General features: G+C 42.4%; 1 protein-coding gene across 1 annotated transcript in view; it reads right to left on the bottom strand.

Annotated features, from left to right (window-relative positions):
- ENPP3 (ectonucleotide pyrophosphatase/phosphodiesterase 3) overlaps positions 1 to 16,618 on the bottom strand; it is a 169,687-nt gene that overhangs the window by 140,912 nt on the left and 12,157 nt on the right. Inside the window, exon 2 of the mRNA XM_089676174.1 lies at positions 16,410 to 16,485. Coding sequence (XP_089532300.1) covers positions 16,410 to 16,485 — 76 coding nt within the window. The remainder of the gene's footprint in view (positions 1 to 16,409; positions 16,486 to 16,618) is intronic.

Below are 16,618 nucleotides of genomic sequence, written 5' to 3'. Positions count from 1 at the left end.
TGTCTTACTGTGGACACATGAACATCAAGGCTTTTGGAGATACTTTTGTAACCCTTTCCAGCTTCATGCAAGTCAACAATTCTTGATCGTAGGTCTTCTGAGAGCTCTTTACTGCGAGGCATGGTTCACATCAGACAGTGCTTCTTGACACCAGTAAACCCAAAACAGGTGTGTGTTTTTTAAGGGCAGGACAGCTGTCAGCAACACATCCAATATCATCACACTGATTGGAGTCAAGGTTGGCTCACTCCTGGCTCCAATTAGCTCTGGGAGAAGTCATTAAGCTAGGGCCTCACATACTTTTTCCTCCCTGCACTGTGAATGTTTACATGTTATGTGCAATTAAACCATGGCAACATCTAATGTTTGTGTAGTATTATGTTCAGCAGACTGTGTTCTTCTATTGTTGTGACTTCGATGGCGTTCAGAGTACATTTTATGCCCAATTCATGCAAAACTCCACGTAATCCCAAGGGGTTCACATACTTTTTCTTGCAACTGTACAAGGTTTGTTGCTCGAAGAAAGATGACAGTGGAAATAAAATCAGAAAGGAAACCAGGTTCCATTGTCCTCATTGTGATGTTGGACTTTGAGCAGTCCCATGATTCAAAATTTTTCATACCCGGGAGGTTTACTAAACCAATATGCAGTGTCTAGTAATATTGCACCCTTGTTTGTACAAATTTCAGTGTTTTTGGTTTCATTACATTATTGAATTACAATTATTATTATTAGATTATTATTTTTTAAAAGTATTTATTATATTATAAGTTATGATTTCATGTTTCAAACTTTATCATACCCGGGATGTTTACTAGACTCTTGTTTGGACAGATTTAAGTGAGTTATTCAAAAGAATTACAGGCCTACAATATAAAACAACAAATTTCCATACAAAGCAATGTACTGCTTTGACATTCAAAAATACTGACATAATCAGACTGCCAGGGAGGTTAAGAAGCAAAATGAGCTGAAATGCTTGCGGTTCCTGCACATCCTCTGTTGTCTTAGGAATCATGGAAATATGGGCTCTGAGCGCATCTGGAGAGGGCAAAGAGCCCTGTCGTAAGTCATTGAAGTAACTAGCCAAAAAGGGCACCAACAGAGTTGCAAATTTCTTGCAATAGAGGCCTGAGAAGCCGCCTGGACCCAGGGCAGCAGAAGACCGCAAAGATTTAATAGCTTGAAGTACTTCTGACAGACACACCTGCATTGAGGGCTATCTGCAATGCTTCAGACAACCCCAGGAACCGTAAATCTTGAAAAAATGCTTCCGTCTGAGCTACAGGAAAGGGATCCGGATTGGCGTACAAATGCAAAAGAAAGTCCGCAAAGCCCAAGATGATCTGCTGGGGACTGGAAGTACAACCCCCCCGCAGGGAGCCACAACAGGACTGGCTTATAGGGTTTCCCCACAGAATTAAGTTTCCTTGGATCTGGCTTATTAGCACAGGTATAAAACTTATGTTTGGTCCAACGTAGGGCCTCCGATGAAGCAGTTCTGCGGCCAGGGTGTCGCGTGTACGTTTATGGGCCTCGGACGAGTGTGACTTCCAACGAGCATCCGCCGAGGCCAAAAGAGAATGAATTTCCAAAAGGCCTCTCTCCCGCTTTTGAGCCGCAGTCAGCTGTATAATGTGGCCCTGTACCGTAGCTGTATGCGCCTCCCATAGGGGCACTGCCGAGGAAACAGATCCTGAGTATGAAGGACTCAATGACCTGACTGATCTATAAAGACTCATTAATATGCCAATGAAAAGGGCACCGAATCATACCCGTGAATCATAGAAGTAGGACCAGGGGATCATGGTCCGACCAGGGCGAGGAAGGGATAGATATTCACTTGGCTAATGGAAGCTGTTGCACCTGCATAAATACGTGGTCAATTCTACAAAAACTGTCATGAAGATTGGAGTAGAACGTGAAGTCTCGCTCAGTAGGGTGAAGTTCCCTGCAAACATCTACCAGCCCCACAGACTGCAGGAGCAAGCGCATATCTGCCTCCTGCACCAAGTCGTGAGCAGGGGCCACCCCCCTGAGCATCGCACCGATCCAACGCAGAATCCAAAGTAACATTGGAATCCCATGCAGAAGGCCCTTAGAGTGACAGGAAACGATAGAACAAAGATGTGAGAATATTTGTGCTGAAAGCGATTAGGAGCATAATAGCAGACATAGGTGACCTCATGATCCCAAAGGGTGCCCTGCAAAAGTATATTCTGGACTTAGGTAAAGGGGAGAGTGCACTTGAAGGCTATCAAAACACCCCGTCGTTTCTCAGGAGCCGAGGCCGTGTATAAAGTGGGATAATGAGGCAAAAGATACCGTGTGGCGGAGGACTGGGAAAACCTGGTTTCCTGCAGACAGACCACATCAACGTACTGCGATTTAAGGTGGTAGAAGACTTTAGACTGCTTCCGAGATGAAACCTTGTACATCTTGTGCATGTACTTTCAAGAGGGTGTAGCCATGGCCATGTAGCCATGGCGGGATCAGTGCAATCCGTTCAGCAGAGAAGGCATAAGTCGGCCAACAAGGATCCTCCCAGGGACAGCCAATTCACAGCGTCCTAAAACCCTGCTGAAAATGAGAACAGAAAAATCAGAAAAGAGAGAAAGAAAAGAGAAGCAGGAGAGAAAGGAGAAAAAGAACCATGCAAAATATGTACAATGGCATAGCCATATACTGTAACACCTATGGCGAGATGCATTCTATACTCAAAGGATACCAATATGGGGTGGCTCAACCACCGGACACATAGCTGCAAATGAATACATGAATACATCAATAACCTAGGCTCCCAGAGAGCAAGAGGCAACAAACATAAAATATGAAACGGTCAATAACATGACTACATCCCACATCAATATGAATAAGGGTTTACAGGAAGTGGGATGCATCCATGAAAACCCTCCCGCCGGAAACCAGCTAAACTTAGGGACCTAACCCCCACCGGGAAAAGAACCACAGGTCACAGCGGAACCCAACTTACTCAGCCCAGATGGTCCCCCGCTCCAGCACCCCCACAAGACCATCAGCCTGATACCGAAAAAAGGCCAGTCATACCAACCTCCCTCCACAGGAGGGCCCAAGCCATCCCTACTAATCCGGCCACCCTAGCCAAAACCCCTAATAGTCTATAGTGGAGGATAGTCTCAGAGCTCAAGTCCGGTCAGTGACCCCATAACCAAGGAGGGACTAAGGGGAGATGATCGAACAGGACCCCAACCTCCAAACCAGGGCCAAAACCAGGGGAGCCCAAAAGACCAAACTCACGGTTCCAACAAACAGATTCAAGAATGGGGCACAATGGAGGAAGTCCTGGGCATGCCTTCAGTCCGGTGAGAAGCAGGTCAGACTGGAATGCAGGGGAGTCAGAGGTTGGGCCCTCTTCCGGTTGGAAGACTTCTCCCAAAGGCGGCCCCGCCTGGGATCCAGATGAATGTGCCAAGCTCTGCGCAGTACCTCCCAGCGGGATAAGAAGTAAGGATTTCAGAAAGGAGTGAACTTCCTCTGGCATGGCAATGGAGTGGCTATGGTCTTGATAGTTGAAGGTGAGGCGGAAAGCCCCATGCATATCTGATTCTACGATTCACCAAGACCGAAGTGAAGGGCTTCAACTGGTGACGTTTCTGAAGGGTGAGCTGGGAGAGATCCAAGAACAGCTGGTAGCGATGCCCCTGGAAACTAAGGTCTGGGTTATTCCTGGCCGCCAAGAGAATAGTTTTCTTAGTGCAATAATTTATGAACTTGATAATAATGTCTCTTGGGGGCCCCTCCGGCAGTCGGGGACCCAATGCTCGATGTATGCGGTCAAACTCAAGTCGGTCCATAGGAATGGCAGGGGCCAGCTCCTGAAACAGAGCAGTGGCAGTTGACGTGTGATCCATAACGATTTGAGGAATACCCCGCAGGAGTAGATTACCACGGCGGGAGCGGTTCTCAAAATCTTCAAGCCGGAGCAGTGTGTCCTTCTCTTCCTTCAATTCCTTCTCTTTTTTTATTTAAACTTTTATTTGATTTTCCAGTACAAAAAGAACAACACATTTGAAAAAATATTTCACATATACATATTTCCATTTACCCCTGTATTTTTGGGCAACCCCACCATATATGTGCCATTGTAACCCTTTCTCCACATCCTCTCCAGCACAAAGGTGAAGTATCTACTTGTTGCCTATAAGCTACGTTTGGTGTAATATACCATCTAGTTAAACATTTATAGTTTATTTCCACTGTGCTCATATTTGTCACCTCGTGTTAATTTGAAAACTTTATTCCATTGCTGTGCATTCAATTCTGTTCCAAGCTCCTTTTCCCACTTTTCCAAGAACCCCGGGGGATCAGTTCCTTCCATAGCCATAAGGATTGTACATATCCTAGAAGTTACATGTTTTGGGGTTATTTTTTCATTTAAGAATTTTTCAAATGGATACATGTCCTCCAACATCCTCAGTGGTTGAGGGGGACTTGAAACTAATTGGTTTAGTTGATAGTATCGCCACTCATCAAATGTGATAAATAAATCTTTTTTCTTCTTTAAATTTTGAAAAGTGTGCAATTTCCCTTCATTCAATATAACTTTCAAACGTGCGTCCTTATCCTTTATCCATTTCCCAAAAATATTATCCTTCCCCAGGGGGAAATACTCCATTCCCACCAGGGGAGTCAATATTGAATTATATTTCCATCCTTTTTGACTATACATTCTATCCCATATACTTAAAAATGTCCTAGTCAGTGAACCAACGTTAACATCCAATGTGCGAAACGTATGTGGTATTCATACAATCTTCTATAACTGTGCCTTACTTAAAATCCCTTCCATATTTACCCATCCTTTCCCTTGTGAATTAAATGTCCAATCTACCATTCGTGATAAAATCACTGCTAGATAGTAATTCTTTACATTGGGTCAGCCCAAACCCCCGTTCCCTTTTACTCTACTCAGGACCTTGTAATTGATTCTCGGTTTCTTATTTGCCCATATAAAAGTAGTAATCATCTTCTTTATTATCCCAAACAAAAACTCTGGAAGGTGAACCGGGAGCATGTGGAACTTATACAGAATTTTTGGCATTATCACTATCTTTACCAGATTTATACGTCCTATCCAAGAGGCTCCTCTCTATGAAAGTCTCCTTAGCTCTTCCTTAATTTTATTTATTAGGGGGATATAGTTTGCCTGATATATACCTTTTGTTGAGGGGGTTAACTTTACTCCCAGGTAACCTATTTCCTTTTCCCTCCAGATAAATGGATACTCTTTTTGTAGACTCAACTTCTCTGACATTGGGAATTTGATATTTAATATTTCTGATTTTACCGGGTTTATTTCCAGGTTTGATAGCTCACCATACTGTTTTAATACTCTCATTAGGTTAGGCAACGTTATTCTAGGCTTAACAATATAAAACAACATATCATCTGCATATGCGGCTACCTTATGCTCCACATCACCCATTATCATTCCCGCTATATCTACACACTTTATTACCCTCGCCAGAACAGGTTCCAAAGACAGTACAAGCAACAAGGGAGAGAGGGGGCATCCTTGCCTAGTGCCGTTGTGCATTCTAAAAAACTGAGAAAGCGATCTGTTAACCTTAACCACTGCTGACAGGCTGTTATACAATCTTTTTATCCATTTTAGCATTTTAGGCCCTATTCCTATTGCCTCTAGTGAATCAAACATGAATCCCCAATTAACCCTATCAAAAGTCTTTTTAGCATTGATCGATAGGAGTATTGCAGGCACTTTCTCTCTCTTAGCTGTTTGTACAAGAATCAAGGATCTCAAACCATTATCCCTACCTTCTCTTACCAGGATAAAACCCACCTGATCTAGATGTACCCATTCCGGCATCAAGTCCTTCAGTCTTTTTGCCAGCACCTTAGCATATAGTTTAGTGTCTATGTTTAATAATGACATAGGCCTATAACTGGCACAATGTGTGCTATCCTTCCCTTCTTTAGGGATAATCATTATATGAGCTTGCAATGACTGCGCCCTCATTTCCAGCTCCTCCCCCAGTGCGTTCACATACCTACACATTTTAGGGACAAGAAGATCTCTAAATTTTTTAAAGTATCCCACTGTGTATCCATCCGGCCCTGGGCATTTACCTCCCACCGTGTTCTTTAAGGCTAAGTTAATTTCCAGTAACAGGTCTCTCAAGGGTCTCTAGTTTTTCTTGCGCTAATCGTGGCAACTCCACTTCACTTAAATATTTCTGCCTGATTCTTTTCTTTTCCTGTTCACTTTCCTTTTGATCACCACTGCTCACATCATAAAGTTCACTATAATATTTTTGAAACCTATTAGCAATATCAGAGGTAGCATGCAATATTTCTCCTTTCCCATCTCTAATTTTTTCTGTAAAATTTTTGGATTTCTTGCTCTTTAACCTTCTCATTAAGTATTTTCCAGGTCTATTCCCCCACTGGTATCTTTCCTTTGAGGCCCTATTAAATATCCTCCTCGACTCTTGTTCCATAAGATCTTTTAACTCTTTTAAGTATTATCTTCTGATATAAATCTGTTCCTCTCTTTTTTTGCTCTTCCGTCACCATCTTTATTTTTTTTTTCTCATTCCTTCTTTTTTTCTGTTCCTATTGAAATCAGTATTCCCCTAATATAAGCTTTATGTGTCTCCCAGACTGTGGCCACCGAGACCTCATTAGTCTCATTGAGCTCAAAAAATTGTTCAGTTTCTCACCTTAACCTTTTCTCTACTTCGGGATGATCTGTATGAGCATTTCATTTAATCTCCATATAGTTGTTTTATCTTGCCCTCCTCCTACTCATAATGTCATCATAACGGGAGCGTGATCAGAAATGGACATGACCTCTATGTTGGAACTAACCAATGACTCCAACTGTCTATGCTCTATCATTATATAATCCAGTCTTGAATACGAACCATGCACATGAGAGAAGAAGGTATAATCGCATTCTTCTGGATGTTTCACTCTCCACGTATCCGCCAATTGATATTTATATAATAACCTCTTCAGTAATAATTTCAGCTTCCTACCCTACTTCAACTTCTCTCTGTGTACATGATGATGCATCCAGCTGAGGGTCCAAACACAGATTAAAATCTCCAGCCACGACCAGACATCCCTTTTTAAGTTCAGAGAGTTTCCTTAACACCCCCTCTAAGAATATCCCTGTGTTTTTGTTTTGGCAGTATATATTAGCTAGTGTATATTCCAATCCTCGTAACTTTTCCCTAAGAAATAGAAACCGACCCTCTGGGTCTTCCAGTCTACCTTCCAGGAAAAAATTAACATTTTTCGAGAGCCCAATTGATACTTCCTTATCCCCTTTAACTGGTGAGTCAACATAATACCACATTAGATAATACTTTGAGTATAGTTTGACATTTGTATCTTGGGTTAAATGTGTTTCTTGAAGAAATACTACTTCTATAGAGTGTTGATGGATTTCCCTGAGTATCTTATGTCTTTTTATCAGGGAGTTCAGCCTTTTCACATTGTAGGTCCTAAACTTAATCAAACCCCCTCAAAAAAACCTATGATTTCTCCTTATATGGACCTGCAACCCCAGCGTGGAAGAAGAGAGCTGGGGGGAGAAGGGGGTGAGAAAAAAAAACACGCAAGGGTCACCCCCCCCACACCGGTTTACCTTCTCCTTTTATTTACCATCTTCCACGTTTCTTTTCCCGGTTCTGAACACTCAGTAGACCCCCCTGACCACCCCACAATGTCCATTTCCTGTAAATCTAATTTTCTACAAAAGTCACCCAATTCTTCTGGGAATCTCAATCTTGCAGATTTCCCGTCTTTGCACCCAATCATGCAGGCCGGGAACCCCCAGTTATATCAAATTTTTTTCTCCCTCATCTCCTCCTACAACGGTTTCAGGGATCTCCTCCTAACTAGCATCTCAGATGCAATGTCAGCAAATATTTTTATCTTTATTTCTCCATATTTTATTTCAGGGATCTCTTTGAGCCTTTTCCATATTTTTTCTCTGCCCTCATAGTGATGGAATCAGGTAAGTCTGTTGGCACTTCTTGCAGTCTCCATATCCTATGTACTCTCTCCATTTTTAGATGCTGTATTGTGGATCTACCTATCAATGGGTTAAGCACTTTCTTTATTTTATCTCCCAAATCGTTCCCATGGGACTGTTCTGGCAAACCGTGAATCCTTAAATTATTTTTTCTTTCTCTATTTTGATCCTCTAATTTAAATGCAAGCTTTGTCTGTTCTCTGGCCCAGATTGTTACGTATTGCCACCATTTCATTTTTCATAGATATCTCCAAATTTGCAAACATATCTGTCATATCAGCTTTTGTAAGTATTTGTAATGTAGCTCCCTGTTCTTCCAAACCACTTTGATCTGTTATACTGTCTGCATTTATTGGGTCATTGGACTGGTTCTCTTCTTGTGTCCCTATTGACATTCTTGAGTGATCTCCCATCCCTTTTCTAGTTCTTTCCTGTTGTTTGTCAGGGGTTAATTTCTCCGGACTTTTCTCCGTAGAGGTAGGTATTTCCTTATTGTGCTAGTATTCACACTTGCTTGGGGGGGTTTTACTCCCCCCCTTTGGCTTATCTGCTCTTCATCCCTGTTAAACTTTCCCACTGAGTTTGCTATTGCACAACTGCTGTACTATCCGTCCCCAGGAAGGACTTTTTACTCTGCTGACTTTAATCTCTCCTACTTGTTACTTTGGGAGCAGGAGTAATATAGCCAGTTCCACCGCCGTTGAGAACCACTGAGAACCCCATGAATACAGTCCTCTGTCCCCCCTAGTACTCAGGAGTACGTTTAGACTGCAGCAAAAACATCAGATGCATCACAATAGAAAAAGTTCCGTCGTTGCTCACGGCAACTCACCACCTCCTTTCATGCTGGCAGATCCGGATCTCACCCTCCCAGGGTGCACTCAGCTGTTGCCGATGAGATTAGATGAATTAGCTGAATAAATGAGGGGTCCCTGTATATTAGACATCTAAGGTATCTCAGGGTCTCCCAAGGTTGCAATCCAAGTCCCGAGCAAATCAACTTTAATATTCTGCCTCTTCCTCAGCCGTGAAGCCACACCACTTTCCTGAACTTTTGGAATAGCTTGTCACTTTTCAAAATTACCGCCATCCTTCACATGGGCTGTCACCTGGTAGGTCATTTGGGCGGTCACAAGAGTTGTCATAGGGACGCTCTCACTTCTCTTCTGATACTGCTGCCTCCTGCTCCCAGGGGACCGCCAAGCCTCGCCGACCCGCTGCCTCTCCCAGGGGCACAGGTCTGGACTCCACCGACACGACCACCTCCGGGACCAGGACACCCAGACTCGGAGCCGTGGCGACTCTCCGCTTCTTTTCTGCCCAGGCTTTCTGGTAGGACAGGGCTCTGGGCGATCAACAGGGCAGATCAGGACAGGACTACACGCTCACGCTGCTCACTGCGGCATGTTCATGCCCCTCCCACAACACACTTACCCCCGCCAATTCCTTCTTCAGGTTGCTCAGATCCTGCTCATGATTTTCAATCACCATGACTGCAGCATCAATTTTATCCTCCAGATCGTTCATACGATTGCCCAGCTCCCTAATATCTCTAGAGTGACGCTCAGCCAGCCTGGAAGTAGCGGACGAAAATTTGGACTGCAGCATGGAAATAAAGTGATCCAGGAGCTCAGCATCCCGAAGGGCCAGTGTAGGGGCTGCTGGGGTTCCTCTGATGCAGTGTCTTTGTCATAGGCGTTGTTCGACTCACCTACGGGTAGCGATCCGGGCGGGTCCGAAATCGAGGCCTGGGCTTCAGGAGGAACCACCGGCAAGTAGGCCGCAAGCGCTGGTGTGGATTGTTGAGCGCTGGGAGCGCGAGCGGCCCACATTTTCTTCCCCATTGATGTGGGCAGAATCTGGGGAAGGGTAGCGGGTGGGCAGCTTACCTCCCTGAGAGCCAGAAGAGCAAATTAAGTGTCCAGTGGGTGGGAGCATGCCAGCTAAGCGGCCATCTTTAGTCACTGCTCACAAGCGCCCCCCCTTTAATTTTTTTGAGCAGTATATAGAACATACAGACTGCTGGTAGGCATAAAACGGAGAGGAGAGTTGAAATTACACACTGCAGAGCTCAGGGAGGAGAGCAGTAAGAGCTGATTGGAGGGCAGAAACACACCCATCTCCCTCCAAACAGCACACAGGAACAGAGCTGAGGCTGTCAATGTGCTGGATGTCCCTCTCCTTTCACCATCATGATAGCAGAGGACTGAAGTAGCAGATAGAAATGACACTTAGTGCTCTTAACTGAGACAAGCACACACTATAAAGGCATGTTCTCTGTTCATAAGTCATGCCTGAGGTTTACAACCACTGTAAATATATTCTAAATAATGCAACAAACTAAATACCTCAAATAATACCTTTGTTTTTCCATATTGTGAGGTATTTCATTTATTACATTATTTGGAATATGTTGAAATGAACTGGGAATCACTGTTTGAGATTCTTTGGGGATCGCTGCACTTTAGTTCCCCATATTGAGCCAATCAGGTACATTCTGCCATTTAGGCAGGGGGCCCAAGGGCAGAGACAGGACTCTTTATTTTGGGGCACTGCAGAGTAACTTACAATCTGCATCAATGAAAAGAAAACTTCCCCAGGTCCCATTTGTGCAGCAAGAGGACAAAGCAGAAACAGGACTATTTAATGATTTCTGGGCACAAGCAGAGTAATTCTCTGTGCCACAGTTCTCAGCAATTACCCTAAAGTTCCGGCTTGCCCTGGTGGATTGCCATAGAAAAGGAGGCTATAACTTTAATATAATTGATGGGAAATGTGTCACATAGGATTACTCTACCTACACCCAAAAATCATTAAACAATCTTGTCTCTGCCCCTGGAAGCCTGCTGAAAAAATCTGTCTCATTTTTTAATTGCTGCAGAGCACTGGGCACTTTGGTGCCTCAAAATAAAGAGTCCCCCCTCTTCCCCTGGGGGAAGGAAGTGTATCAGGAAACGTATTGCTATTTTTCCAAAGGAATTTCATACAAAGTATACACTTTTGGGGTTGTTGCTTAGGCACAGTTATTATTTCTAGATGTTATGTATAACATAGTAAATCTTCACTTTCTGAGTTCAGGTCCACTTCACACTAGTGCAGGCCCTGCAGTCTGCACTTGCACGGGCATGGCAGCCTGTTCATTTGAACAAGCTGCTCTGCCCACGTTTCACACAAAGAAAAGATGCATGACCCTTTTCCAAAACGCATCCACAAGGAAACCGAATGGTCTTTTTGACCATGTGGTTTCTGTGTGGTTTCCGCACCCACAATTGCACTGTGGGATGAGATGCATGGGGGTGCCATTCAGAATAAATGGCACCCACGCATCTCGTAAGAGACGTGATGTGGCTGTGGGTGGTTGCGGGTGTGGGAATCGCATAGATTCCCGAACCTGCAATTAGCCCGCAGCATCTGGGCTAGTGTGAATCAGGGGTAAGAGGTCTTCAACAGCTTTTTCTTTTTATTCATATAAAAAAGAAGCACCTCTTTTGAACTTTTAGATTTTTCAGACTTATTTCAATGTTACTGTTACTGCAGAACATCAACTTTAGCTATACACAATTCAGTAATTTATATATAGCCCAAGGTTAGATACAGTGGGTATAGAGAAGAATCACCACCCCCCTTTAAAATAATCACATTTTGTTGCTTTGCAGCCTGAACTGAAGATACACACAGTTTATGTTTTATCCAGCTGTATTTACTCAGTACAACTTATAACATCCAAGTGAAAGATATAACACCAACATCTCAGAAAAAAAGAAAACAAAATCAAAAACAGAATCACTAAGCTGGAAAAAGGATCACCCCCTTGTGTCAGTATTTTGTTGAACCACCTTTTGCTTTAATTCCAGCCTTTAGTCTGTTGGGATATGTCTGTACTAACTTTGCACATCTAGACTTTGGAATATTTGCCCACTCTTCCTTGCGGAACTGCTCAAGTTAAGTTAAATTTGATGGTAACCGTTTGTGGACTGTAGTCTTCCCACAGATTTTCAATGGAGTTTAAGCCTGTGTTCTGACTAGGTCATGCAAGGACATTCACCGCTTTCTCCTTTAACCACTGTGTGGTCATTTTTGCTGTGTTCTTTGGGTCATTGGCATGTTGGAAGGTAAACTTTCTTTCCATTGACAACTTTCTGGCAGAGGGAAGCAGATTTTCCTCAAGAATTTGACAGTATTTTGTCCCATCCATTTTTCCTTCTATACTGACATGTGCTCCAGTCTCTGCTGCAGAGAAACACCCCCATACCAGGATATCACCACCTCCATGCTTTACTATAGGAATGGTGTTATTTAGTTGGTGAGCTTTATTGGATTTCCACCAAACGTAGCATTTAGTGTTGAGGCCAAATAATAACATTTTAGTCTCATCTGGCCATAACACATTTTTCCATGTGGCTTTCAAGGTGCATTTTGGCAAAGCTCAGTCGTGACTGCATGTGGCCTTTCCTGAGGTTTGGCTTTTTTCTTGCAACCCTCCCATACAAGCCACATTTCTGAAGAATGTGTGATATTGGTTCCACATGCACACAATGATCACTCTTTGTCATATATTCCTGCTTCAGAATTGCTGTAGGCCTCTTGGTAGACTCTGATCAGTTTCCTCCTGGCTCTTTCATCCAGTTTGTAGTGATGTACTGATCCAGGGAAGGTCTGTGTTATACCAAATACCTTCCACTTCTTAATAATAGACTTCATTGTGCTTCTAGGCATTGATAAAGCCTTTGATTTTTTTTTTCTATCCATCTCCTGCCTGTTCGGCTTTATTCCGGAGATCTTTTAACAGAGCCTTGCCATCCATAATTGACTGTTTGCTTCAGTTGCACTACCTGGAACTGAGATGCTCTAGGAAAGCTCTTTCCATGCTGAGCTAATCAAAATAACCACAGCTGATTACAGGTGAAAGTCAAATGGCCTTGTGTGCCATTGAGAAGGTGGTTAGCTACACCTGATTGAAAAGTCATCTTTAGGAGCGTGATCTTTTTTCCAACTCAGTGTTTATGTTTTTTAATGTTTACATTTTTTTCTGACATGTTAGTGTTATATCTTTTACTTGGATGTTATAAGTATAAACACAGCTGGATAAAACAAAAACTGTGTCTGTCTTCATTTCAGACTGCAAAGCAACAAAATGTTATTATTTAAAAGAGAGATTCTTTTCTATACCCACTGTATGTAATGCACTGCTTTTAGGCAGTGATGCGCTGAAACCTCTATTAGTTTATCAATACTAAAAACATTGTAGCCATAGCCTTGAGACCATAGGCAAACAGGTCTTTATTAATAGTTATATATACTGCAAACATGTGGTTATCTAGTCCCTAAATATTGATAATATTCTACATCCATGAAATTTGCTAGGAGGTAGAAAGTTTGGAAAAAGTCATTTCTTAGGGTTGGTTCACACCAGAGCTCAAGGCTGGAAACCTGCACTCTGTGCGTGTTTCCTGCACCATTTTCAAAATGCAGTGGGTGTCAATGTTCAGTTAATGACACCCCAAAAAAGAGGTTGCAAACGCATTGCATTTACCTGCACCGGATTGCATAGTACTTCTGTGCCATGCGATGCAGTTGCAGTGAGTTTCCAAAAGTAGTGCATGTTCTACTTTTGGTGCAATTTCAGCCCATTTAACATAAATAGGATGAAATTGCACCACACAGAACTGTAAGTGAATCTCACAGGAATGCACAGCATTTTGCCTTTAGAGTCAACATCCCCCAAACTGCCATTTTTTACTTGATTGGGCACCAGCGGGCTGAAACACCTGCTGTTTTTTTACATGTCTTGATGATTATACATTATTAATTTTACATTTTGAAGCCATTGGTGGATTGTGACACCATTATTTATTGTTGCAAGTCCATGACACTTAGGTTGAGCTGGGAATTCTACTGTCATGCAGTACAAGCATGCAATTCCACTAGCAATCAAACATGTAAGGTTAAAAAAGTTTTACATTCAGTTGACCTTTAGAGGTTAATTTACTAAAGGCAAATAGACTGTGCACTTTACACAGTGCAATTGCTCCAGAGCTTAGAAAATGAGGTAAAGCTTCACTTTGCAAAGAATACCCAATCATGCGCAAGAAAAATTAAAAAAACAGCATTTCTACTTGCACATGATTGGGTGATGGAACTCAGCAGAGCTTCTGCTCATTTACTAAACTCTGGAGCAACTGCACTTGAAAATGGCAACTGCACTTTGCAAAGTGCACAGTCTATTTGCCTTTAGTAAATCAACCACTTAATTTGTCCAGACTGTATGAGGAGCTTGGCGCTCTCCATGATCCTATGGACACAGCTGATCACATGATGAGGTAAAAGGTCAATCACAGTGGCCTTTTACCACGTGATCAGCTGTGCCCAATGACACAGCAGATCACGGAGTAAATACAGTTGCCGGTTATCAGCACCACTTTCCTCACGTTGTCACAGCGTGGGGAAAGTACTGCCAAAAACCAGCAATTGTCACAGAACAGAGCTGATGATTAGTGCCCAGCAGTGCCTCCCAGCAGTGCCACCCAGCAGTGCCCAGCAGTGACACCCACCAATGTCCAGCAGTGTCATCCTCCAGTGCCCATCAGTGCCCAGCAGTGCCCCCCATCAATGCCATCCAGCAGTGCTGCCCATCAGTTGTGCCCATCAGTGCCCAGCAGTGCCACCAGTCAGTGCATCAGTCAGTGCTGTCAGTCAGTGCCGCCAGTTAGTGCCGCCCATCAGTGTTGCCCATCAGTGGCGCCTATCAGTGCCCATCAGTGGCGCCTATCAGTGCAGCATCATCAGTGCAGCCTATCAGTGCCCATCAGTGCTGCCTATCTGTGCCACCTCAGCAGTGCCCATCAGTGTCCATCAATGCTGCTTATCAGTGCCCATCAGTGCTGCTTATCATTGCAGCCTCATCAATGCACATCAGTGAAGGAGAAAAATGACCTGTTTGCAACATTTTATAATAGAAACAGAAATTTTTTTTTACATTTTTTGCTCTTTTTTTGTTTATAGTGCAAAAAATAAAACACCCAGCAGTGATTAATTACCACCAAAATAAAGCTCTATTTGTGTGAAACAAATGATAAAAATGTCATATGAGTACATTGACCGCGCAATTGTCATTCAAAGTGCGACAGCGCTGAAAGCTGAAAATTGGCCTGGGCATGAAGGTGGTAAAAGTGCCCAGTAGGCAAGTGGTTAAATAATAGGAACAGCAAGGTCAATCAATAAAATAACGCTAGAAACAGAATAAAGCTGTGCTACTGTATCTATTCATTTTACAGAATTTAGTTAGAACCAGCGCAGCCAGGTTTATCAGGATTCTCACACTGCTACTTATCAGAACTGTGTGTTCTCGTCAAAAGTTTTTGATAGTTACACTTTAATTTCTACAATGTAAAATCTTACTTTGCAAAATTGTTATTAGAGTGCATCCATTTATGTCATGGTGTAGTCTGTGAACCTTTAATTTAGCTTTCTCTCCTTTTCTTATCTACTTCTATGTTCAAAGTCACTATCTGTGTTAAATGTTTAGGTGCAATCATTTTCAAAGATATTACAAAATAGAGGACAAAGGAGGTAAAGGCGGTTGTGCTGGTAAAGAAACCCAGTGAACCCAAGTCAACTCTTGTGTCAGTCTTAATCATAATAAAAAAAAATGACAAAATAAACCAAATGGTGCTTGAAAAGAAACCTAGTGAACCCAAGTCAAATCGTCTGTCATTCTCATGCATAATTAAAAGAAAAGCCTGAGGTAAAGGAGGTGTAGGTTGTAAAGAAACCCAGTGAACAAAGATGAAAAGTGGAAAACAAATTGTTGTCCTATACAATGTCGGTAGTTGTAAGGTGTCAGTAAGTACACACGATGAGAATATTGGATGAATGATCGTCTATTTGATTTTCTCTAAAATGAATAGGTTACTAAAGTTACAAAAATTCTCGTAAGACAGAATACAACTTCGGAAGTGATGTAATGTATTGTATTGTATTCTTTCATTTCTGAGCATGCGTGGACTTGGTCACTCCATTTTTTATGAACGAATACTGTATTAATTAAATGAAAATTGTTCGTTCTGGTATCATATAAGAAAACATTTTGTGCTTGTCCCTTTAGGTAATTTCGCATGAACTGTCTTGATCGGCTCTCGAAAGCTGTGTACTAATGATCAGACTATCGGACAATCAATCTGAAAGTGGTATTTTTCATCCCATTTTCTCATCTTGTGTCCTGGCCTTTACTTTTGTGCAGCAAATTCAGACAAAGACTATTAGTGAAAAATACACATAGATATAGGAATAACCGTACAGCAAGAATAAAACCACTTAACAACCCATTATAACCAACATCATATAAAACTTTTCACATATAGGACTTACATGATGGTCTGCCCTTTTTCAGTCCAAGGCCAAGTCCTAATCCAAGTGACATAACCACCAATGCAACAAGGAGAACCTGTAAGAGAACACAATATAAAATAATTTCATAATGTTGACTTCATGTTAAACTTCCAAGAATCTAATATAAAATGAATTTACAGTCCAAGAACTGTGGCAGATGCTAACAGGCTTATTTAGCCACATGAAGA

Source organism: Staurois parvus, unplaced genomic scaffold (genome assembly GCF_062004578.1).
Source record: "Staurois parvus isolate SC_StPar_1 unplaced genomic scaffold, SC_StPar_1.0 ptg000165l, whole genome shotgun sequence".
Lineage (NCBI taxonomy): Eukaryota > Metazoa > Chordata > Amphibia > Anura > Ranidae > Staurois > Staurois parvus.
This window is presented reverse-complemented; position numbering and strand designations above follow the sequence as displayed.